Genomic DNA, 24,025 nt, shown 5'->3' on the forward strand with positions numbered 1-24,025 from the left:
ATCAGGCCGTTAGTCATCACCTGAATCATTGCTGAATTGTGCAACTGTCAGCCTCCTGTACTAACAATTACTTCAGTGCTTCTCAGCCTCTTGTGGGCTAAGATCAAGTGTAGTCGCTGCACTGGTTTGTTGCCCCAAACGAGATCACATTAGAACGGCACTGTCCAACGCACCCCTGTCAAATGCCTTACAAGAGTCTGGTACAGCCTCCCAGTGGGAGGATCTCAGCTACACACCTACTTTATGGAAATAGGGACTCCTCCCTAGCTTGCTCTTGTGGCCATTGGCTAAGAGCAAATAAGACTAGAGGGCATCCGAACCCTAAGACCTCTGGGCTTGGGCCTGCATGTAGAATGCCTGCCAAATGGACTTCGGAGTATCTGAAGCCCCAGGCTGAAAAGTCTGGGCTGAAGGATACTTGCCGTATGTAGCCACGTATGGTATTTGAACAACTGAGTTTTGTTCAATCGAGAGGATTCAGAACTGATTTGATTAATTTGACCCAGAATACGAAAAAAATTCAACCCCCCCCGAAAACTTCAGCAAGTCTGACTTAGACATATGCCCTGCAGTTCTGTTCTATATGGAACAATGACAGAAGTAATCAGTGGCCCAGGAGTCTTCTTCAAGCAAAGTATCATTTCTTTAGAACAAAGGTATTTGAGAGAGCCCTTTTTAAAAACAACAGCAAAAAATAGTAAACCGTCCCTGTACATTTTCACTGAGGTTTGATTCCCTGGATCTGATAAGGGCCAATTTTTTTCTACTCCCTCCCCAAAAATCTCATACTTTGTTAGCCCACACCGTCTCTCAAGGGACTTCTACTTGCTTAGCATCCTTTCCTAGCTGTGTTTTATTGGAAGACAGGATGCAAGCTTCTGGAAGCTGATGTCTGTACTGTACAGTTGCATCATACGCGCATTTAACTTGTGCGAATTCAACTATACGTGGGGGGGCGGGTGGCGGTGGGAGGGTTTGGCAGTGTGGTGGTGGCCCGGAGGCATGCAGCCATCCCTCCCACCACCCCGCATTGCACCGCTGCCGCCGGCCACACAACTCCAAGCACGGCTCTGCGGCGGCGGCGCGAGGTTTTAGCAGCGTAGTGGTTGCCCGGCGGCACACAGCTGCTGCACCCAGCGCTGCATGGCTGCAGCCGGCTGCACAGCTCCAAGCACGGCTCCGTGGCGGCGGGAAGTTTTGGAGGAAGAGGCAGTCCCCACTAGTCAAATCGCTGGCAATTTGACTATACGTGATTTTTGCCTTACGCGGTGACCTCAGAACCTAACCCCTGCGTAAGACTTGACATGCCTGTACTACTTCTGTCCTGACCCTGGGTCTGCTGCTAAGAAAGTAACTCTGTCTACTGGCTCCCACACCACAGCCCTGCAATCAGGCAGTATAGATGGCCCAGGAATGGTAACCTCCAAAACTTGGGGGTTTACACAGCACTGTGCCCAGGCAAATCAACTTAGCTGAGCTAATTAGCCTACCTGTACTAAGATGGGTATACTAGAACAGTGGTTCTCAACCATTTTAGACTCAAGGCACCCTTCAATAGACTGAAGGCAGCCCTCATTAGATTCAAGCCAGCCCTCCATAACTTTTGTGAATTGACCAGCTGCCTGTTGTTACAGTACTTACCTCCTTGCAGAGGGGCCCTACTTGCAAGGAGGCCCTCAGGTAGGGCCTGAGCCTGCACTTATCTGATTTTCTCACACCAGGCTTATCTCATCTTTCAGGGCACCCATCAGAGGATCTAGTGGCACCCCTGGGTGCCGTGACACCCTGGTTGAGCACTACTCTACTAGAACTTGAAATGACTACTTCCAGACATCTGGGGAGTGTCAGAAACTGCCTTAGATTTTGCTCCCTGAAAACTGCCAGCTTTAAATATTGTTCTTCCCTTATCTGTGTAACTGATTTGCTATGTGACAGTGAATAAGTCACTTTTCTTTATCAGTTACCCTAACTGCAAACCAAAGATCACTGTGCCTCCCCGCAGTTGTAAAATGCAACAGATGACACATTACAGAATGGCAAAAAGGGTAGATACGAGTACTGCATACTCCACAGAGAAAACGTAGAGTTGAGGGAGCTGCACAAAAATTGGCATTACTTTTAGGACACGAGAGGTGAGTATCCAGGGTTGCTAACTGAGGAATGAGATGTTTTTCTCAGCCTCAGCTACTGGAGTCTTGCAGTTATGTAGAAACCTCTGCTGGTGATTTAAATATGCCCCCCTGGCCTATGCCGCAGAGCTTTAGCTGACAGATCCAGTGTCTACCCTCATAGCGACCAAACCCTTCCCTCTGCTGCCTGTCACACCAGCTCCGCATGCCACAGGTTTCTGCCAACACTTGGCAGTGTATGCGGCAGCATGCAGAGATGCGTCCATGCTTTCTGATGGCTGCCAACCCACCTCTCATCCCTGGTGCCTCCCAGGGTACAGCTGACACAAGCCTTTTAGTGAAGCTGAAAGTGCCTGAAGAAACCAGAAGCCAGGCAGGGATGTAGGTACTGGCAGGCTCCTGCAAGACTCTCATAACTGAGAAAAGCTTTAAACACCCAGACTGACTGGGCCCATCTACACGTGCACTTTAATGCATGTAAGCTTATTTTAATGCGCATTAACACATCACAGAAAACTGTGTGCTTTCGCTAATGCGCAGTAAAATAGGCTAAGCCTCCTTTTTCTAGTACCTCACAATGGAGGGCACCTATACGCATGATGAAGCTCTGACCCTATGTGTCCTAATCAGCATGACTTGGATCAATCAGTCTGCCGGAGCCTGCTAATTAGCACACTGCGGCAGCCTCCTCCACCGCTATATTCAGCGTCCCTGCATTTCAAAGTGGTGGCAGGGTGCTTTAACTGAAGTTGTCAAACACGCTTTAGGTAAAAGCTCCCCCCACTTCTAAAGTGCAAGATGCTGAATATGCAGGACACTGGGGGCACTCCAATTAGAGCCACTCCAATTTAAGCGTCCCCACTCCACCCCCCAGCACGTGTATAGATACTCAAAGGCATTGCTTTTAATGGGGTTTAGGTTGTAGCCGTGTTGGTCTAAGGACATAGGCAGACAAGGTTCCTTGGGTGAATTTGATATCTTTTATTAGACCAACCCAAATGGTTGGAGAATAGTTATTAAGCAAGCTTTCGGGTTCAAAAACCCTTCGTCGGGCTAAGGAAGCTGCAGCAGTTTTCATTCCATCCAGGAAGAGCACACACCAACTGCTGCAGCTTCCTTAGCCCGACGAAGGGTTTTTGAACCCGAAAGCTTGCTTAATAACTATTCTCCAACCATTTGGGTTGGTCTAATAAAAGATATCAAATTCACCCAAGGAACCTTGTCTTACTTTTAATGCACATTAACAAAAGGCGCATTCGTGAATGTGTAGAGGTGCCGGGTCTCATGTCTGACCCAGCAGCGGCACCCAAGGCTACCTCCCAAATCCTTGGGATGCCTCCGCTGCTCCCCGGCTTGGCTGCGGCTTGGGGGAGCGCGCAAGCAGCCCGCTCCCCTCTGCCACTGCTCTGCTTCCCCTTCGCAACCCCGCCCGCCGCCACCAGCAGTGTCGCTAGAGAGCAGCAAACCCCATTCCTTGTTTTCAGACTCGCGCCAATCGAATCCAGCCTCCCCGCGTCTCCCCGCCCCCGCCCGGGGCTAAGCCACGCCCCCCCGGCGCCGCTGTCTGCGACTTCCTGCTTCCTGCCCAATGCTGCCCGGCGAGCGGTGGGGCGGGGCGCGGATTGGCTTGTCCGCGGCGTTCCAAAGGGGCGGGGCCGCAGGGAGGGATTTAAACTCCAGCTGCCCGCCGCGTTCCTAGGGGTGTTGCAGTGTTCGGGCTGAGGCGAGCGGAGCCGGGTCGGGTGAGCGCGGGGGCGGGGGACTGGCGTCGTCGCGGCTCCCCTCGGCTTTCCTCGCCCCCAAGCGGGGCCCGGGTGGCGGGGAGGGGCGGCTTCCCCCCGCGGAGCTGCCGGTTCCCCCAATCCTTAGGGTGGGTGGAGAGAGGGACGTGCCCTGGCCGCATCCTTCCAGTGTTAATAGGCCGGGCGTCCCTGGGGGAAGGGGGCCCGGGTTAGGAGGGCTGGGGTCCCCTCTGTACTCATGTACTCCCCTGATCCAAGTTTGACCGGCTTAGGTGTTGCTGGCCTTCTCCCTTGGCTCCTGCCCCAGGCAGCATGTGCCCTGCTGAAGATCCACTAGGGAGTAGGTTTGTCCTCCCTCCCCCAGTTGGCTTGGGCCGGCTTGCAGCTCACCAGTCCAGTCCTGACTGGTCTGTGGAAGAGCCTTTCCTGCCTCGTTGCTCCAGAAACCCATTGAGCAACAAGTGCTGCTGGTTGTGCAACAATCAGATGATTTGGTTTCCTTTCTGCGTTGCCCCAAGAACCTTCCTAAGTTCTTTGCAATGGAAGAATTGCCCAATATTTTTTATCTTATTTAACTTATTTAACTTCGTAGCAAGAAAACAAGTGCAAGTTAAGAGCTGGCATCTTCTCAGGGGTGCCTCCGGTCTGTCAAAAGGGTGCTTCAAACCTAAAAGGCTTGAGAACCACTTTCCAAAGCTGAAGCAACTAGAGCAGTGGTTACCAACCAATGAATCACAAACCACCAGTAGATCTCGGGCCCTCTTGTAGTCAGTCTGAGACTGGGATGGGGGGCTGGGTGCCTGCATGCATGCACGCTGCAGCCCAGCAGGTCAGTCGGTAGGGGAGGGAAGGGGTGAGGGCTAGATTGAGGCCCCTCTGGTGAGGGACAGTGCTGCAGAGGCAGGAGCAGGGGTAAGTTGAGTGGGTGGGACTTACCTGCTGGGGACGTGTGCCCCTAAATAACTTTTCCTCTCTATCTGCCCTGCCTTACCTTCCCATAGTCTTACCTGCTGGGTGGGGAGGAGGGGTGGTGGTGCTCTGTAGATCTTGGGATGCTTTTAAATGCCAAAGGTGATCTCGTACTTAAAGGTTGGAGACCACTGAACTAGAGGCCAAGCTGCTGCTTCAACTTGTTACTTGGCAAGCAGTCACTTTAGGTTCTGATAAGGACCGTTACTTCTCCTTTAGCTCTCACATCCCTTCTTAATTTATGGGATAAAAAGTGATTTGTGAAAGGGTGTCAAACTTTCTCACAAAGCTGAGAGGCTAATAGTGGTAGACTGCCTTCCACCAAAAGAAGTTGCTGTGCATGTGGAACTTTAGCCATCATTTAATCAAGGCAAGAATAATGCCCCTCCAACATGCTAATTCTAGTGCTTGTATCTTAAACTTATATTCTTACGTTATCTGTAGTGCATTGCCTTTTAGAAGTATGGAAAGGAGTTGAGTTCCTTCCAAAATGATCACTCCTGTAATACTATGTGGGGGGGTTTTATTTGTTTTTTGTTCTTAATTAAGCATTGGTGTTACTTTGGAAACTACCTCTTTTGTGGCTTAGTGTTCAGCTGTACTGCACTGACACCACTGCTTCTAGGTGTCCCCTGCCCCCTCCTGCCTTCCTAAACAAAAGTTTCCAGGTACACTACATGGAGTAAGGACAGTGATCTGTGGAGGCTGTTAGGTCATCCCAACTTCCCAAACCGGGGTGCATTTTTAAAGGAAGATGCATGTAACTGGAAATTATTCTGTGGATGGCATTCCATGAGCCCAGACTAGTCCTCTGGCTACCCTAGGCTAGTCTGCTGAAATGGATAGGAGTGGTGGGGTAGGAGATCTTGGATGGTTACTAGAGAACTAGTAGAGCAGTGTCCGCTTGTCTGAAATCAAGCGGAAGTTAGGGCAGGGTGGCTTCTTAGACTGATTTGGAGAGGCAAGCTTGTTGCATGTGATGGCCTAATTCAGATGCTGAGAATGGACTTGCATAAAGACAGGATGTAAAGATGAATTCAAGTACAAAGGGAAAGGATAGGAGGTGGAGATGGGCACTGCTCTGTTTTAAACCTGTTCTACCGGCAAGTCCATTCATAGCATCTGATGGAAGCAGGTGGAAAGCTCATGACTCTCCTCTGAAAGGTGTCGGCCTGTACTGCCTTCATCTTTGCAGAGCTGGTAGAGTTCTTTGTAGGAGATGAGGTGTTGACACATTTTAAGTGTACTGTAATAATAATTAACTCCAATTTATTGGCTAGGCCATATGTGGTAAAAGTACATAGTGCTTGAGCCAAATTTTGATTCAGAAAGCATTGATTCATCTTGTGGCTTGTGGTGGGGGGGGATGAATTCAGCTACCCAGTAGTAAAAGATCCAGCTTTTTCTTAACTGTCCTGGCCTGATCTTTGGTCTGGCATAAAACAGGACTGAAACATGCCATCACTCCTGTTTCTAAGCTGTTCTGGGAGGTTGAGCAGCATGCTAAAGCCAAAACTTTGGAATAAACTTCTGGTGACTCAGTTTTAATTTAATTCAGAAGTTCAAAGGATAACTTTGTGAGCTAAATACTGCTGGGGCGCTACCATTCTTCAGGAGTTTGTGAATTAACTTGTAATAATCTTAATGTCACTTAACATATTGCAGGCTTAACTGTTTTAAGTTTACTTTCTAGCTTGCTTCTTTCTTTAATATTAACACTTGGGAAAGAATTTGGTGCAAAATAAATGGAAGGGAATCTTTTTGAAAGAATAATCCAGGTTCAGAAGAGTTCCAAACTGTATGTAAAGAAAAGCAGGATAGATGAAGGTGCTGGTAAAACTAACTCTTGGGTGTGAAACTGCATCTGAGCAGATTCCAAAGTTCGTGCTGAAAAGTGCATATCATATGCTACTGCATCAGCAGGACTTAAATGTTTACCTAGCAGTTCTTCCCTTCATCAGCACTTCATGCTGTCACATGATTTCCTGTTTCAACCATGAGATGTCTTGTGCTCTGAAACACCCATAACACAACTAAAATTGCAGTGTTGCAGTTTGAGAAGGATGGAACAGTATTGCCTTAATCCTTTGAATTACTTTAGCATTTTGTCCATGTTTTATTAGGCTCTGGGCAAATAATTTTTTTTTTCCTCCTTCCTTCTAGAACTTTAAATAGTATTACTCTGACTGGAAAATGTCTGGCCTTGAAACCCTCTTCAGGTACATTGATGAACACCAGGATCTCTATGTTCAGGTAAGTAGTTTAATAATTTGCAGAGAACTTCATCCTAAAGGGAAATCTATTTGTTGGACTGACACTTAGTTGCAAGTTGCAAGAACATAAGAATTGCTGCTTACTGAGTCCATCTTGGCATGGTTTCCTGGCCACTGCGAGCAAGTGGATACTGAAAGGGATTCATAGATTCATAGATGTTAGAGTCGGAAGGGACCTCAATAGATTGAGTCCAACCCCCTGCATAAGCAGGAAAGAGTGCTGGGTCTAGATGACCCCAGCTAGATATTCATCTAACCTCCTCTTGAAGACCCCCAGGGTAGGGGAGAGCACCACCTCCCTTGGGAGCCCGTTCCAGAAAATAAGCAGGATCTGCCTAGGGCTTTTCTTTTTTCCACTGTCCCTCCCACTTGCAGCTGCCATCATTTACGGCCTAGAAAGTTCTATTTCAGGGGCTGTACCCCTACCTCCCATGCTCAATAGCTGCTGATGCATTTTTCCTCCAAGAATCTGTCCAGTCCCTTCTTGAATTTGGCTGAACTATCAGTTTACATAGCATCTTGTGGCAATGAGTTCCATGCTTTACACAGTGTGGAAAAATAATTCCTTTTGTTAGTTTTAAACTTACTACCTACTAGCTTCATCTTGTGACCCCCTGGTTTTCTCCTCCTCATTTACTATTTAAAATAAATAGGCCTGGCCTCTGTATTCTCTCCTCATGTAGAAGCCCCTCCATACCACTAATCATTCCTGTTTCCCTTCCCTTCTCCAGCTTTCTTTCTATATACTTGTTGAGCTTTAGGTACAGTAGTTGAGTGTAGATGCAGCATGGATTTACAAAGGGGCATAATGATACTTTTTATTTGCAATTCCTTTCTTAATGGTTCTTAATGTTGTTTGCCTTCGTGGTAGTTGCTGAGCTGATGGTATTTTTAGCAAGCTGCCTACAATGACTCCCAGAACTCTTCTGTGTGGTAACAGCTAATGTAGAGCCCATCATAGTATAGGTATAGTTTGAGTTACTTTTGCCCCTGTGGATCACTTCCCACTTACCTACGCTGAATTTAGTTTGCCCTTTAGTTGCCCATTCTTTCAGTAGTGCCAGATCTTTCTGTAATTCCTCACTCTGTCTTGGTCTTTACCTTTTTGAATAATTCAGTGTCAAATTTGGCTACCTTGGTACTCGCCCCCTGTTCACCATCACTTATGAATATGTTAAACACCAGTGATCCCAACACCAATCCCTGTGGAACCCTGCTTTTTACTTCTTTCCATCCTGAAAACTGACTGTTCATTCTCGTTTGCTGTCCTTAAGCCAATTGGTAATCCATGAGTGGACCTTCCTGGTAATCCCCTGACTACTTCCTTTCATTCAGAGTTAGTAAGGTGGTGCTGCTAACCACACCTGTATCCATTTTTAATGATTAATATGTTGATTCTTGGTTTTCCTGCTTTCTCAGGAACTCAAGTAACTTGTGGTTGAGAGACTACAATTGGCAATATTAAGTGTAATTGGGTGTTGCCTCACTATAATAATACCAAATATTACAGAGAATAAGTGAGTAAATATTGGGTTTTAATCCATATTCTTTAAAATGCTTCTCAAACCACAAGTAGCCTTCTCAATAGACCAGTGAGGTAAGAGATGATGAGTGATAAGTGGGGAGGCATAGTTGCAGTGACTAAACTAAAGCCTAGAGGGATTTCGTGTCAGAGTCAGGACTAAATTTTAGCAGCTCCTGAATTGTAGACTGCTGACTGCATGTCTCCCCACATGGAGAGAGAAATCAAAGTACTTCTGCAACATCAACTCTTCTTTAGGGGGTTTGACCTTTGTTACAAACTATCTGGCTATAAAGTTTAAAATGTGCCTTCTGCTGATCTCTACAACTTGATATGCTTTCTATGTTAGTGGGGTTTATTGGAAGTCTTGAGGGACTGGACTGCCAAAAAATATTCAAACTTCAATGCTCTTTGTATGGTGCCCATTACTTGTTAAGAGTAACTAGCACATGGGGCCAAAGATGATATTCTTGAGTCCTAAGGGGAAGGGCGCTCAAGCTGGTATCTTTTTAGAGAAAATGTTGCATGAAACAGTTGGTGCCACGAACCAAAACAAAGCCAAGTTGCTTGGGCAAACTATAGCATGTTCAAGCCTTTAATGCTGAGCAGATGGACTATTTTTTTTGCTACACTGTATAAATGGGGCACCTATAAAGGAGAATCTTTCTAGAGAAATCGTACCATATTTATGTGAATCCAGGACTACTTTGAATTTAAGATAATCTTCCTGCCTGCCAAGAAATAAATTCTATGCATAGAAAAATTGTATGAGTTTGTTATAACTTTCCATGAATAGAATCTAGTTTATTGGGGGTTTGTAATCTTAAATTCATTTTCCCCCTTCTCCACCTTCCACTGCTGCAACAGGGGAGGCAAAGAGGGGTAGGGGCAGGTGGCTTGCCCCTTGCCCACTTCCTGTCTATTCCCCCCCTCTCCCCATGTCACTGCATGCTTCCAGACTACTGCATACCTTGCTGTGTGGATTCATGCTGCCTCTTCTGATTGTAAGTGCCGCTTTTGCCATTATGATTTTAAAACAAGGCTCCCCCCCAGCCATATTGAATGAGGGGAAAAGATTCCCTCTTGGAATTGAGTAAATACTAAATATGGTAATTATAGTAACTATACTAAATGGACTCTCCCCCCACTTTTTACTTTTTTTTTTTTTTCTCCCTTCAAACAGAACCCAAACCACAGACTTGTAATCAAATCTTACAGTTGAGACCCAATACCTGACTTTGTACCTCAAGTCGTATATTCCTAAAATACCTTTCACTGGATGGTATGGAATAATACTATTATTAGGGTAAAGTCTTAACTTTTTGTTATCACCAAACAGCGTCTGGCCCAGTGGGTGGCAATCCAGAGTGTGTCAGCATGGCCGGAGAAGAGGGATGAAATCAAACAAATGATGGAAACTGCTGCCAAGGATATTAAGCGTTTGGGTGGCACCACTGAACTGATGGATATTGGGACCCAAAGGGTATGAAGTTCTGCAACATGATGCTACTGTGTAAACTAGAAAATGATTGTGTCAGAGTAGACTTTTAAATTGTGTGGCTTGGTTGGAGCCCTAGGGAAAGGAAGTTGCAACCTGTCAGTGCTTTCCTGCTAGGAACTAATCCTCTGGGTTTCAGAAATGGCACCTAAATGTTGGACTTTACAGTCTCTGCATGGCAGCTTTAAGTGCTCCAGGAGTAGGGACTTCATTTGAAGCTTTATAGAAATGAGCATGAAAGGATCTGAGAAGAAGGGTCCTGATGCAAAATTGGTGCAATGAGAAACTTGACTAGAAGCAAACCTTCAAGGATGGGATTTGTATACCTTGACACTAAACTTCAGTTGACAGAAAAAAATACTTTATTTGTGAAGCAGAAGGTTGTCATCTGGTAAAAAAGTAAATATATGATAGGCACTTGCACAGCCCAAATGACCTATAACTGAAATAGGCTTAGGTTTCTAGCATTGCATGGATCCCAGTAGCAGTCTTGGTTATGCCTGATCTCTTGTCAAGGACTTTTTCCTCCTAGATAATCTAAAGAATGATCCTTGCCCTATCTTTATCAAGAGATTAATTCAGGTCTTTAATCTTTTAGGGATATTTTAAACCTTGTACTCTGTAGTAAGGTGATTGGATCAAAAGCTAAGTAATGCTGAGTAAGAATGAGGGACTATCCAAATTGAAACCTCTTTAACTATACTCCTACTGGTGCATCTCCATAGTGAGTTGGGAGAGTCTGCATTCCCACAATGAGTCTGGTGCTGTATAAAGTTCCAAAACAGCTGAATAGCATCCAAGGTTTAGTGTGGATTCCTGATCAAATTTTAAGGATGTTGGTATCTGCAATGAACACTGAAGTTATGTCAGGCAGCTAATTAAACTGTTCCCTGAAGGACATCAAATGATCTCTCTCTCTCTCTCTCCATCTAACAAACTGAACTCTGGCTTGCTATGTTCTGTACTCACTGCGGAAGTCCAGGTACAAAGGCTTTTAAGTGGCCGTCTTTAGATAAGACCAGCTCTTTAATGTGACATAGTAACTGTAGTTTGCATGACACCAACACTGAACTTCAGCACTGACTGGCCATGTTTTGAAGGTGTCATGAGCACTTACTCTAGTTATAACAATCCTAGCCTGAGCTCTGTGGCCCTGTGGTTGTTCTGTAACAACCTTTAGATTCCCTGGGTGTTGGAAGAGGAGCTGTAGGGGGAATGACTTGGAGGGTGATCCCAGGAACTGTTTTTGAAAATGATGCAGCACTTAGAGAACAAAAGGCACCTTACGGCTGCAATCAGAAGTACACTGCACCTAAATAAAGATGCAAGTTGCTACAGTTGAAATGGAGTCCTCTTAGTGCTTGGTGCATGTAACAGTCTTGGCCATAGTGTCTTATACTCAAATTATTAGCAATATTTGGTCTGTGAAGCTTGGAGGGTAGTACCAATCAACTTTTACTTAAAACATTTTGTTCTTTTTCTAGTTTAACTTCTATCTACAAAAGCTAAAGTGTAGGCCTAGAATTATCCCATGAGATTTGCTTTCAGAGCATTAAACTTTCTAGCAGCTGAATGGCCATCTTATGGCTTATCACTGAAACCTGCCTACTTTTTGTTTCTAGCTGCCTGATGGTTCAGAGATTCCTCTGCCTCCAATTATTCTCGGCAAACTAGGCTCTGATCCAAAGAAGAAAACTGTCTGTGTCTATGGGCACCTGGATGTACAGCCTGCTGCCCTAGAGGATGGTTGGGACAGCGAGCCCTTCACTTTGGAAGAAAGAGATGGTAGGAGTGATACGCTTTAAAACAGGTCTAACCCTTGGCCCCCAAAGGTTTTATAACTTGGATGACCTCTTAAACTGTATTACTTGGAGGAGGTGGGGAAGTGTTGGTAATGAGTGGAAGAGCTTAGCATTTGCCCTTTGGAGAGCTGAGCTTTTAAAGTAAGGGGGAAGACAAAGTGGTTCTTTTTGGTCTAAACTCTTTTTCTCCATCTGTCAGCTAAGCTGTGCTCTCGCATTCTTTTCCTTGTAGCTACTGTGATGTGGGTATGTTAGCATTGGATATTGGTTTTCATGGCAACTGTGCCCATCAAATGCACTAGAACTGAATATTCTGTCACCATTAAAGCTTGTAGTCTGCAGTGGGGGGGGAGGGGTGGGGAGGTGATTTTTTTTTTTTTTTTTTTTTTTTGCATCACCTTTGCAAGTAATCCTGGGGTTTGCAACTAGTATGTGGGCCAAAAAAACTTAACTGGGGGGGAGCTGGGTTAGTCCTATGTCTCATAGCTCAAATCACTGGTCATTGGAGTGCCTGGTGGCTTTAGCTAGGCCAAGCCACTGCACAGGGGATTATTGAAGGACATGGGAGACAGAGGGAATTACTCCAAATGCAAGCTAAGTAGTTTCCCACAGGAGGGGGATCAACATGAGGAAGAAGGGTGTAGGGGAACCCTGCCTTGGGTGAGCTCATACAACAGCTCCTGTTACCACAGCATAAATGGCTAATAATAGAGAATACTGAAGACCCTCTTCTTGAAAGCCTACCCCATAGATGGCCTCTTTTCCCTGCTTCAGCACTCAACAGGCAAAGCTGGTGATCTTGAAAGTCAAAGGTTGGATGACTAAGATCTCTTGTAAAGGCAGACGCATAGCTTTGATGTTTACACCACAGCAAATCAGCTGCTAGCAAACAGACTTATCAGTGACCCATCAGCTTCTAGTGTTGGAGTAACTTAGATTTTATTAATGTGATAAAGATTAACTAAGTTCTTGTAAGAAAAGCTAGGCCCTGTCCTTGTGCTACTTGAGCTACTCACAGGGTGACAAAACTGCTGCTCTAGGAGTTGTTAGTGCTTCCGGTCTGGTTCTGCCATCGATTGACTGCTGCTACAGTGTTTGTGTGAGCAGTGCTGATGAGTATTGGGCACATCCAAAGCTCTGCTGCATTCCAGTGAATCTCAACTGATGTCTGGCCTAGAGGGGGTTGTTTCAGTGTCAAGCAACTTTGGGTACCTATAAACAAGCAGGGAGGCTGCTGAGCAGGCAGTTGGCTGCAGTTGCCATGCTCTATCAGCCAGCCTGCTTTGTCTTGTGTATTGGCAGCATCCCTGTGCTTCATAATGGTGGTGGGGGGCTTTATGTAAAGCTTGTTCAACCCCCATTTTTTGAAATGTGGGGACGCTGATGCACGAGACCCTCCAGGCCCTTTTAAATTAGAGCCGCTCTAACTTAAAGTGCCTTCCTTCCCCCCCCCCCCCACGTAAAAGTGTCAAAGGGCATTTATACTAGCCCATGTACCCAGTCTATTTAATCTCAAGAGATGGGGGATTCTTAAGTGTGGTAGGCAGGAAACTGTTGTTTCTCCTTGAACCTTGGAGTGGGTGCAGAATACTCAGAGGTGCCCATCTGTTAACATTACTTGGATTGAGGAAGAGAAGCTGGCTATTCTAAAGGTTTGATTTGTTAGTTTTCTATAGATTAATTACTGGCAACTAGTATAGAAGTATAACCTCTAATAGCCTATCGAATTGGGGGAGCCAACCTTTTTGGGGGCTTGTCTTGTGGCATGTCTGTTGCTTCCAAAGTGCCAGCCTGATCCCTTTCTCTTGCCCCATCTGCTCTCTGATTTGTGTCTTACTTGCATCTGCTGCCGTACTGCCTGTCCCTTCCTTGTCTGTCATGTACCACCCAAGTTGCCCATGCCATTTGTGGCATGCAGGCAGGGGGCTGGGGGAGCGGGTGTGGGGGGGAACCCCATGGTCCCCTCCCCTCCCCCTAGTACTTACCAGCACAGAGTTCAGCTGCAGCCACTGGGGACTGCCTGAATCATCAAAGCTCTCCGAATCTTTTCTGACTTTTTTTAAATTGGTCCCTATTCGATTTAGGGTTCGACCACCAAATTGGGCCAAATCTCCTCCGAATCACATTGCCACCCGAAGCTTTGCACAGCCCTAATATTCAGCCTTTTATGATGGGGGCAGCCTTGCAGAGCCCAAGTACAGGAACTAGGCTGGCACAGCCCCGCACCCAAAGCTTACCTAAGGCAGGGGTTTTCGACCTTTTTTTTTTTTTTAAGCAGTGTATCCCTAGTAGCTGGCTGAGGGGTGGGCTGGGTAGCAGCAGCTGGTCACGGAGCCGGGGTGATGGGAGGTATGGTGACAGCAGCAGCCACACATGGAGCAGTGGCGCAGGGTGGTAGATGGTGGCCACTGCATGCGAGGCCCCCCCCCCCCCCCCAATCTGGCTAGCCAGGTGGTACCTGTTCAACCCGCAGAGGGGTGCTGCTGCCCTCACTCTGCCCTGGCCCTGCTCCTATGAGGCAGTGGCATGGGGTGGTGCTGCTCCGTCCCCGCCCGTGCATACCCCCTGGGACCTTTCTAGGTACCCCCAGGTTGCACGTACCCCTGGTTGACAACCCCTGATCTAGGGGGTTGGAGGCAAGTGGGATGGTATCTCCTAAGGAGCCTTTGCTACAGCAGGTGCAGCCCATCCCCCAGCATGTGGCGGGGGGTGGGGGGGAACAAATGAAGTACTGGGAGTAGCTGCTGGAGTCTGTGCCAAGGCGTTGCTGCCATTGAAGCCAACCCTGCAGCACTAGCTGCTGCCTTCAGTATGCGGAAAGCTGGGGCAAGTAAGACTTTGCTTCTCACTGATTCTTCCTGTGGCTTCCCCCTTGCAGCCCTAGATACTGCATGAGCTCACTAGGTCTCTGGTCTTGACTCCAAGAATTTGGTTGTTACTTCCTCCTGATAGCCTGCCTGTTCAGTGACTTTGAGGCACATGTTAGCCCTTACTTCTGATTCCAATTCACCTAGTTTTTAGGTTTCATAAATTGGTTCTTTTTTCCAGATTAAAATGCTGTCTTGAATTTATGCTTTAACTTGTGACTGTTAATGGTTGTGAAAGAAGCAGCTTGTCCCTAAAATGCAATTTAATTGTCCAGTTGCGTGAACTTGGATAGAGCTGGCTGAAACTCTAGTTTAACCCTGTTTTTAGGCATGACTGTTATGACACATCCAAGCAAGTTTGAATACACTAGTAATATACTATTGTTTCAGATTCTTCCCCAGATGGCTAACTGAAGCGATGTTGAAGTACGACATAAAGCTTTGTATTTGCAAGTCCTCTATCACTGAATATCTCTCCCTGTATCTTGTTGTTGTTGTTGTTGTTGTTGTTGCTGCTATAGGAAAGCTCTATGGACGAGGGGCAACAGATGATAAAGGTCCCGTACTTGCTTGGTTGAACACCTTGGAAGCTTATCAGCAAACTAAACAGGTATTCTGTTTAGTGCATTCTGCTCAACTCAGCTGTGTGGTATAAAGCAGTACAAAAGTTATCCACTTGCAATTAATCTTGAATCTAGTGTGTAAAAACCCAGCCTGCTTGCTCGTTCTAGTGCTGATGGAGTAGTGCAGTTCTTGTCTTATTTGCAAGTAGGTCATGTAGTTGGAGTGGCTAATTCTGGGGAAGCACTTCAGATGCCTGTCTTGCAGTTATCTTCCTGTAATTCTTAGTAGTTAATTATGTAATGAGAAACAACAGGCACAGCCTACTGCAGGAAAAATTAAGCCTTAACAAGCTCTGCTGAAATGTGAGGAGTGCTCTTGACCTTAAAACCAGAACAGTCTGTTTACTTTTTGAAGGTGGCAAGGGGGGGAACACAACCCAAAAAACCCATTATTCTTCTTTTGGGTTCAAGGGCAAGTTTTTTGCAAACCTGGTCAGGCTGTCAGTTCTGATGCTGCTTTAACTTACTGAAGTGTGAATGCGATCAAAATGTTCAACAGGAAGCCTGAACTATATTAATCTGTAGTAGGTTTTCAGTCTTCCATTTATTATTCTATTTCCAATGTCATTATAAAACAGACTTGCTCTATCAGGTTAAGTAACTAGAGGATATGCTGTTAATCTACTAACCAGGTATTGCGACCCAGGGAATGGGAGGTAGTGGCAGAGGAGTGTGGCTTGCATCCTGTTTCTTTAAGGCAATTTGATAGACTATTCTAACAGTTCATAAAGAGGAGAGAGACTCTAGTCTTGCGGGATATAGATTTGTCAGATCTTGTGCCTTTCTACAGACCAGAAAGAGCTGTCTTATTGCTTCACAACCTTTTTTGGACAAGCTCATTACTTGAATAGTGACACTTGAGTCAATGGAGTATGGGATTGACTTTATTTGCCTGCAGATTTACTAACAAGTGCCCTTCATAAAGCCAGTAACAACTTAGCTGTTCCTAGTCTGAAATGAGCTTTTGTTAATCATCCCTCATCTGAAAGGCATATAACAAGTGCATGGAATAATAGCTGAATGACTCTTTCTATGCATATCTAATCTTTTGGCTCTTCCTCCAAAGGAATTCCCAGTCAACATCAAGTTCTGTCTAGAAGGCATGGAAGAATCTGGCTCCGAGGGCCTTGATGAACTGATTTTTGCTCAGCGTGACACTTTCTTCAAAGATGTAGACTATGTTTGCATCTCTGACAACTATTGGCTCGGGAAGAAAAAACCCTGCATCACATATGGCCTAAGGGGTATCTGCTACTTCTTCATAGAGGTAAAATCCTCTTCTTTTTTTTTTTTTTTTTTTCCCCCACATGCATGTTAACCCAAGATGCTTGCAGATAGGATGTTATGCTTTATGAAGAGCTGTGGCTGCTCTAATTCTTGACACTTCCTGTTCCAGACGATGCACTTTTCTGAAGCTGATCAGTAACTTCCAGTAGAACAAGTTCAGTATCTGTATTCTCCTTGCATAGTCTCTTCTGGATGGTAACATTCATAGGCAACAAAGCCTTCTTTACAAACTTCCCCTAGTGATGTGTAATGCTGCCATGAGTTCTGACATGGACCTTTTTCATCAAGTTTGACTTCTGTATGTGAGTTGTTGTATCAGTCAAACAATATGGCCATAAATCTCCTAACAAAAAGGCCTTTTGCAATAGGATTTTCTTCCTTCCAGTGCCTACAGGAATAAGTTCCCAGTCTTGAAAGACCTTTTGCTGCTATTGCATTGTAAATAGCTGCAGATTTCAAAATATCATTGCTTGCAGCACAGTCTTTCCACTATCTAGCCTTAAAGAATCTCCATAATTGTGGGTACAGCTAGTATGTCTATTAAGGGGTAGGCCAAAAACAACTTCTGGATCTCCAAATAAGCTGTTTTGTAGGTGGAATGCAGTGACAAGGACCTTCACTCTGGAGTTTATGGTGGCTCAGTGCATGAGGCTATGACTGATCTCGTTGCTTTAATGGGTAAGACATGTTTCCCTTCATGGTAAAGTTAGACAGGCCAGCCCATCCTTAACCAAGAGGAATGCAAGTGAATTAACTCTGCCTCATATGCAACTTGCAATAAAGAAGTATAACTAACGGGTCAGCTTGTTATATGCTGTGAGGGGTTTTGCTGCCTAATGTACTTCGTACCATTTCGCTACCTAAAACTAAAGTATTAATCACTTAAATTTATGGTTTGCAGGGGAAGTGTCCATTAAGAAAAATGGAAGGTGAAAAGCTCTAGGCACTACAGGATGGAGTTAACTTCAGGTTTCTTTAGTTGACCAGTGTCTTAGGCTTTTCTTTTTAATCTGAACTCTAGGGCTGTAATTAGCTGCCTGCTTCCCTGCAAACCAGTTTATAAAATGACAGGAAACTCCATGGAGGGACGTTACTTCAAATACAGCACAAGAAAGATTGGGTAGTGACTTACTTTGACCTCAAGTATAGACTAGTCATTAATATGCTGACCTGGCATGTTCATACATGAGTTATTCCACCGCTAGGGCTGACTTGTAGGGATCTTGAATGGCTAGCATAGCATGCACAACACAACTGAAAGTAGTGAAGGCTCTGGGCAGCTAGGCATCATACAGACTTGAACCTGGATCTGTAAAGAGGAGCAGTTCTTACCTCTTTTCCCTTCTTTGCCCTTACTCATAGGAAATGCCTAAAGAAAAAGACTGTAGAAGTCTGTTTACAGTAACATGGAAATGCTTTGATTTAACAACACTTAAGCTTTTAGACACTAATCTTTTTGGCTTTTCCCTTGCAGGCTGTCTTCTGGATAAGAAAGGGAAAATTCTTATCCCTGGCATTAATGATGCAGTGGCACCCCTTACTGATGAGGAGCTAAAATTATATGAAAAGATTGACTTTGACGTGGAGGAATATGCAAAAGATGTGGGAGCAACAAAACTACTGCATGACTCAAAAGTAATGAGAGCTTTCTCTCTTTCCTTTCCGCTCCCTACATTTTTTCTGTTAGGGCAGAGTTATTTTAGGTGGACTCCTCCAGAGACAGCACAGTGTCATACTTGGCTGTTGGGCCTACTAAAATGAACTTTCTTCTATAGGTAGAACATCTTCATTCTTAACTTTTGCATAAGGAGTTCTTGCTGCTACTTTCTTATGTTTCACTAGGGGTGAACTAGAAATTCTGTATAGCTTTTATGTAGCTATCCTACAGGTTAAGTTTTTATAGCAAAACTTCCAGGGAAGTCTCTTCCTGCTATAGGGTAGCCTTTTGCAGTAGCAGTGCAGACTTCTTATGTCCAATACTCCTAAATGCTTGAACAATATTACCATGGATTAAACATCTTCTTTTTTTTTTCCTAATGTGTTTTATTTTTAACAGTGATATTTCTTCATCCTAGATTAAGGTTGTGTGTTAGCCTCTAATAGTTAATGCATCCTCCTTTCTTTTTTATGCAAATATCCTAAAGCTTGTATGATGTCACCTTTTAGCCAGACTAAAATCATGTGTTACATAGGTTTAAAGATGAATACCTACTTGGCCTTGACACAAGATCACTTGCTGAAAGTAAATTGTATAACAAGAGCCATTATCCAACAGTTGAGTGGCCTTATTTAGAAGCCTCTTTCATTAGAGCTGGATTTTCTGAAGTGACTTAAATATGTCCTACAACGAGAAGTGAAGAAGACAAAAGAATCTGCTATCTCAAACAGGAGTTCACACCAGTTCTTAAACCAGACTTCCCTGTGAACAGTGCAGGTTGCTCCAGCTTCCGTGGATAGCTATTCTCTCGAGGACTTGATCTGGAGCCTGTAGTCAACATGGGCAACGGTCACTCCCCAGTTCCCTTGTAATATTAACCATTTTTCCCAATGCTTTTTGCAGGAACATATCCTAATGCACAGGTGGAGATACCCATCCTTATCTCTCCATGGAATTGAAGGAGCCTTCTCAGCATCAGGAGCCAAAACAGTGATTCCAAGGAAAGTAATTGGCAAATTCTCGATCAGACTAGTGCCAGACATGACTCCAGAAGTGGTCAGCAAGCAGGTATGTTGGAATGGCTTGGTGTAAATGTGGGTGGATTTTTAACCCAATTTAATGCTTTCCCTTCTGGTCTGCACAAACACTAAGAATGGTAGTTTTGTTTGTCTTGCTATTTCTCTTCTATATGGCTCTTGTTCTTACATGCCTACATTCAGATTTAAAGAGGTAAAGAATATCTCTTGAAACTAAAGATTTGATATGGTGGTGCTGGGAAAAAGTAGGACAAAATAAGCTGCCTTTTTATTCAGGAGAGCAAATAGTTATACTAATGTTTTTATTTACTGCTTTTTTTTTTGGAGAGGGGGTTTAACCTCGCATATGTAGAGCTTTGCCTAGCAGTTTATTTACTATAAAAGACCAGATTCTGACAGAGTGCCAGAAATTAAGTCTTTAAATGAAAACATCAGCAGATCAGTTGGGGCCTGACATCTAAATGATCATTCCTAATGAGAGAAATAGAACAGTTTAGTTTTCAGAAGCTCTCATTACTTGACTCTTGCTTTGAATTTTGTCAAGGCAGAGTTTTCATGTGCAAGCTGGTGGAAAATGTTTGGGCCTTATGCTGGGTCGATGTGAACATAATTGAAAAGTTGGGTAAATTGCTTCAAACTGCTGTCCAAGTTGGCCAGCACTTGTGTAGGTATTGATTTACTTTTTCTTGCATTCTGGCACTGCCCTCTGAGCTCTGCACTTCCCATACAGTGAGACATTACCCCTGTTTTTAAAGTATTTGCGTACACGTGTGTGCACATGCAGTGATGGAGCAACAGTATCTTGCTAGTGGTGTCAGCTTGGCTGTACAATTAATTGCTGTTCTTTTGGAACATAAGAAGAAGAGTCGGTAATAACTCATGGAAACTCTAACTTTTAAATTGGCATTTATAGACTCCTAACTTCCATCTCTTTTTCATAATAAAAAGGTTGAGGACTACTTGACCAAGAAGTTTGCTGAGCGGCAAAGCCCAAACAAGTTCAAAGTGTACATGGGCCATGGCGGAAAGCCCTGGGTGTCCAACTTCAACCATCCCCACTACATGGCTGGTAGAAGAGCCATGCAGACAGGTCAGTTAGAATTGAGGTTTGGGGCACTTAAGTACAATCCAAGCTATTCCAGCATATCGCTATAGTTGCAGTGGTAAGGTCAGCATGCCTGGAGTGTGTAATGGTAGGTGATTGGACTGTGAGTGAACTTTGTGCTGGGTTGTGATTTGGTCAAAATCAAAAGTCCACCTCAGACAACTGAGTTGGTATAGTTCATTAGAGGCAACTTCTGTGACCAGTAATACACAAGAAAGTGATGTGGCTATAGTAGCATCCAGCTTTCTGACTTCCTAGCCTGCAGAATTATAATTGAGAGGTAGGTCTGGAAGGGGCCTTCAGAAATGACCTCATCCAACCCCATGCCTGAGGTAGTATCACCCCTATACAAACCCATTGTCTAATGGGTTTGTAAAAGAATAACTGTCTAGACTCTTGCTTAATGAAATTTATGCAGAACTGGGTATCCACTTACTGTTGCTTCATGGGAGGGGAGCCTCTGGCATTAGCCCAGAGAGGAACTTGAATTTGTATCGCAAGATGCGTGAATCACTCGGCCACTACAACCTGGCAGTCCTGGTCCAAGACTAAAAGTCCAGGATGCTGGTGGGAGAGGAAGCTTCCTCTGGCGATGACTGGGGTACTATAATGGAAGCAGTCCCTTGGCGAGCTGTTACATGCAAGCGCAGCTAGAACTTAATCTGATGTGCAAATAAAATCCTGTTCACCTGATCAGAAGCTTCCCCCTACAGTGCATAGAATATTGTCGTTAATGGCATATATCATGCCAGGTATAGGTTAAATCCTGCTCTGTAATGTGCTTTGGGGTACTTAATGACTAAGTGCTACAATAAAGTCTCTAAGGAAGCTGCAGCAACCCAAGATAACCAGTTTTTTTTTCCTCTTAAGTCTTTGGAGTTGAGCCAGACTTGACAAGAGAAGGAGGAAGCATTCCTGTCACCCTGACCTTCCAAGAGGCTACAGGCAAGAATGTAATGTTGCTGCCTGTTGGTTCTGCAGATGATGGTGCCCATTCTCAGAATGAGAAACTGAACAGGTAAAACACTACTTGAGGATGCATCTGCAGTGTCATAGAGGTCTCCAAATAAGTCCTGAAAGGGACCAGTAAACCCTTGTGGTCCTGGTTGCTCTTGGTTTTGTGTTTGAAAGACGCCTAATATAGTAATGAATATCCAGTGCCTTGCTCGGCCAAATACTAGCTACCAATACCTGCTTGCAATTCAGGCATTTTCTTGCTTTTCTGCTTACTAGACATCTTTCAGACCTGAGTTGGCAGCTCCTAAGGCAGGAAGGGACTAGTATTAAATGCTCTAATGTCCCAAATACTGGCTCACCACAGTGGTGTATGAGAACATACACTTGCACTAATGCAAAATGCTTTTTCCCTAGGTACAATTACATCCAGGGAGTGAAGCTACTTGGAGCTTACCTCTATGAAGTCTCTCAGCTGAAGGACTGAATTAGGATTTCATTCTCACTAGCACAAGCAATTTGGATATCAGTTCTGGAAATCCTACAGGCAAGCAAGCAAAGACTATCAAAATACTACAGCTGACTTCTCCTTCTACTCACCAACACTTCTCTTCCACAGGGGGAAAAGAAGCCTTTGGGCTCCATTCCAGAAACCCTGCAGCATCCAATACCAAACTGCTGCTTTCATTCCATACTTCCAGCTATGAAGAAAGAAGAATCCCAACACCTGACAAGTGGTTCTGCATCTCTTTGGCTCCTCCCCTCTCTGAATCAAGTTTATGGCTTGCCATGTGCATTCTTTCTTCCTTCCTTCCTCACTCCCAAATTAGCAGAAGGAAGAGTTGTTTTGTTCTCTGCCATGTTAGAGAAGTCTATACTGACCTACAGTGGCTGAACTGAATAAGATGCTGTTTCTATAGGGAAAATCCTGGCAGCACTTTAGTGCTAGACTCCAAGGGGTATACTGGAATTCTTGCAAACTATATAATGGGGGGCCATCAGGCTAGGATGGGACTGAACAGCTGGTTTGCTGTAGCAAAGCTGCTTGCCTGTAGACCAACCTGAATACTTCCTATGCAGTGTACCAGTGACAGGCACTTTTTCCCTTTTGTTCTCCATGTAAAGGCTGACAAATAAAAATTAGACATGACACTCGCACTTAAGTTTGGTTTCTTCCCAAGTGAACCCTACCTATTTTTAAGTTAGTTCTGCACCTGTGCTTTGGCCTATGGGTATTGGTATCCAGCACCACATAAAGGCCAAAGAGCTGAATGGCTTCCTGTCACGAGCTGGCTTGAGCCCTATTGCATGGTGGCAGAGCAGTAGAAGGCACGTGTAGAGTGAAAGGGATAGCTTATCCCTGAGCAGTGCATGTGACTGAGCTGTCATAACATTGTCTTGGTAACTGTTTCAGGGCTGTGTTATGTACAAAATTATTAAATGGTGCAGTGTACCTCCTACATCAGTATACATATGACTTACACCAGCACCTTCAGGGAAAGCTTCATCTACTAACAGGTAGCAAGGCAAATGCAGGCTGGTTCTGAATTTCCTCTCAGTGGTAGCTTTATTTAATTTTATTTTATTTATTTATTTATTTTTAATGCAAGTAGAGCTGTCTGAACATACATGGCTCACTTTTTCTAAGTATGAATGTTACTGAAACAACCAAGGAGTTGGGGAAGTTTTAAGCAAATCTGTAGTGAGCCACGAGCAGCGCCTACTGCATTCTCTGCCTGTGTCTAACTTCCATTCCTAGCCTAAAATGGCTCAAAGACTTAAATGCTCTCAGGATAGCAGATTTAGAGCAAACAAAGCTGGTTGTCTTCTCTAGACTAGAGAGTACAAACACTGAAAAAATGAAAGTATGAGATGAAAATGTGCTTTTGCATTTCTTAACACTAGGAGGCAGGTATGCTAAATTTGATATTCATCCATGTTACAGCTGTTCCTTGATTTGGACTCCAAGGGCACCTATACAGGGGCTGGGCATCTGCTCTGTGTCCTAATTAGCATGTGTGGGAATAGACTTCAGTAACGGACTCATAAGTGTGCTCCAGCAGCCTCCACATCATGTGCATTCAGTGTCCCTGCACTTCAAAATGGTGGCAGGGGCACTCTAAAGCTTGTTGAACTAGCTTTAGTTAAAACACCCCCACAGCCATTTTGAAGCATAGGATGCTGAATACACATTATGCTGCAGGTATTTTAATTAGAGCAGCTCACTGAGCTGCTCTAACTTAATTCCTCCTCCTCCTCCCCCCCCACCCCAGAGTACATGTAAAGAAGCCCCAATTCATTAATTAATTCCCCCTATTAGTTACATTGCTGCCACTTATCTAAACTGGGGAAGGAGAAAAACAGCCAAGTAACAGGACATGGTTGCGGGGTATGGGGAAAATGGGCGGAGGGCATCAAGATAATACTAGAACCTTTTGGTAATAAAGGCGAGTGCTAGTAGAGACTCTAGAGGAAAAGTAGGTGGTCAGGTGGGTAAGCAGTTACTGGGGACCTGAATGTGGATGGGTGTTGGAACACTAGCCAAAACTAGGCAGAGAGT

General features: G+C 44.7%; 1 protein-coding gene across 2 annotated transcripts; it reads left to right on the forward strand.

Moving 5' to 3' along the window:
- The first annotated feature begins 3,766 nt into the window (after positions 1-3,766).
- Positions 3,767-22,615, forward strand: CNDP2 (carnosine dipeptidase 2). 2 transcript variants are annotated; one of them, XM_006266825.4, is made up of 12 exons: positions 3,767-3,871; positions 7,004-7,093; positions 9,975-10,118; positions 11,756-11,918; positions 15,324-15,412; positions 16,492-16,692; positions 17,306-17,390; positions 18,187-18,347; positions 19,273-19,437; positions 20,355-20,496; positions 21,382-21,529; positions 21,883-22,615. In XM_006266825.4, exons 2-12 carry the CDS (start codon positions 7,034-7,036, stop codon positions 21,950-21,952), a joined length of 1,428 nt encoding a protein of 475 aa, XP_006266887.1. In that variant the 5' UTR covers positions 3,767-3,871; positions 7,004-7,033; the 3' UTR covers positions 21,953-22,615. The 2 variants fall into 2 exon arrangements, with proteins under 2 accessions (XP_006266887.1, XP_019346128.1); XM_019490583.2 differs by lacking the exon at positions 9,975-10,118.
- Positions 22,616-24,025: the final 1,410 nt, after the last annotated feature.

Source organism: Alligator mississippiensis, chromosome 3 (genome assembly GCF_030867095.1).
Source record: "Alligator mississippiensis isolate rAllMis1 chromosome 3, rAllMis1, whole genome shotgun sequence".
Taxonomy (NCBI): Eukaryota; Metazoa; Chordata; order Crocodylia; family Alligatoridae; genus Alligator; species Alligator mississippiensis.

What these genes read in the sequence shown, in the direction of transcription:
- CNDP2 (XM_006266825.4), top strand. Translation starts at nt 7,034, where the DNA reads ATGTCTGGCCTTGAAACCCTCTTCAGGTACATTGATGAACACCAGGAT. An exon ending in ACCAGGATCTCTATGTTCAG is followed by an intron (nt 7,094 to 9,974) that starts GTAAGTAGTTTA and finishes ATCACCAAACAG; the next exon opens with CGTCTGGCCCAGTGGGTGGC. An exon ending in CAGAATGAGAAACTGAACAG is followed by an intron (nt 21,530 to 21,882) that starts GTAAAACACTAC and finishes CTTTTTCCCTAG; the next exon opens with GTACAATTACATCCAGGGAG.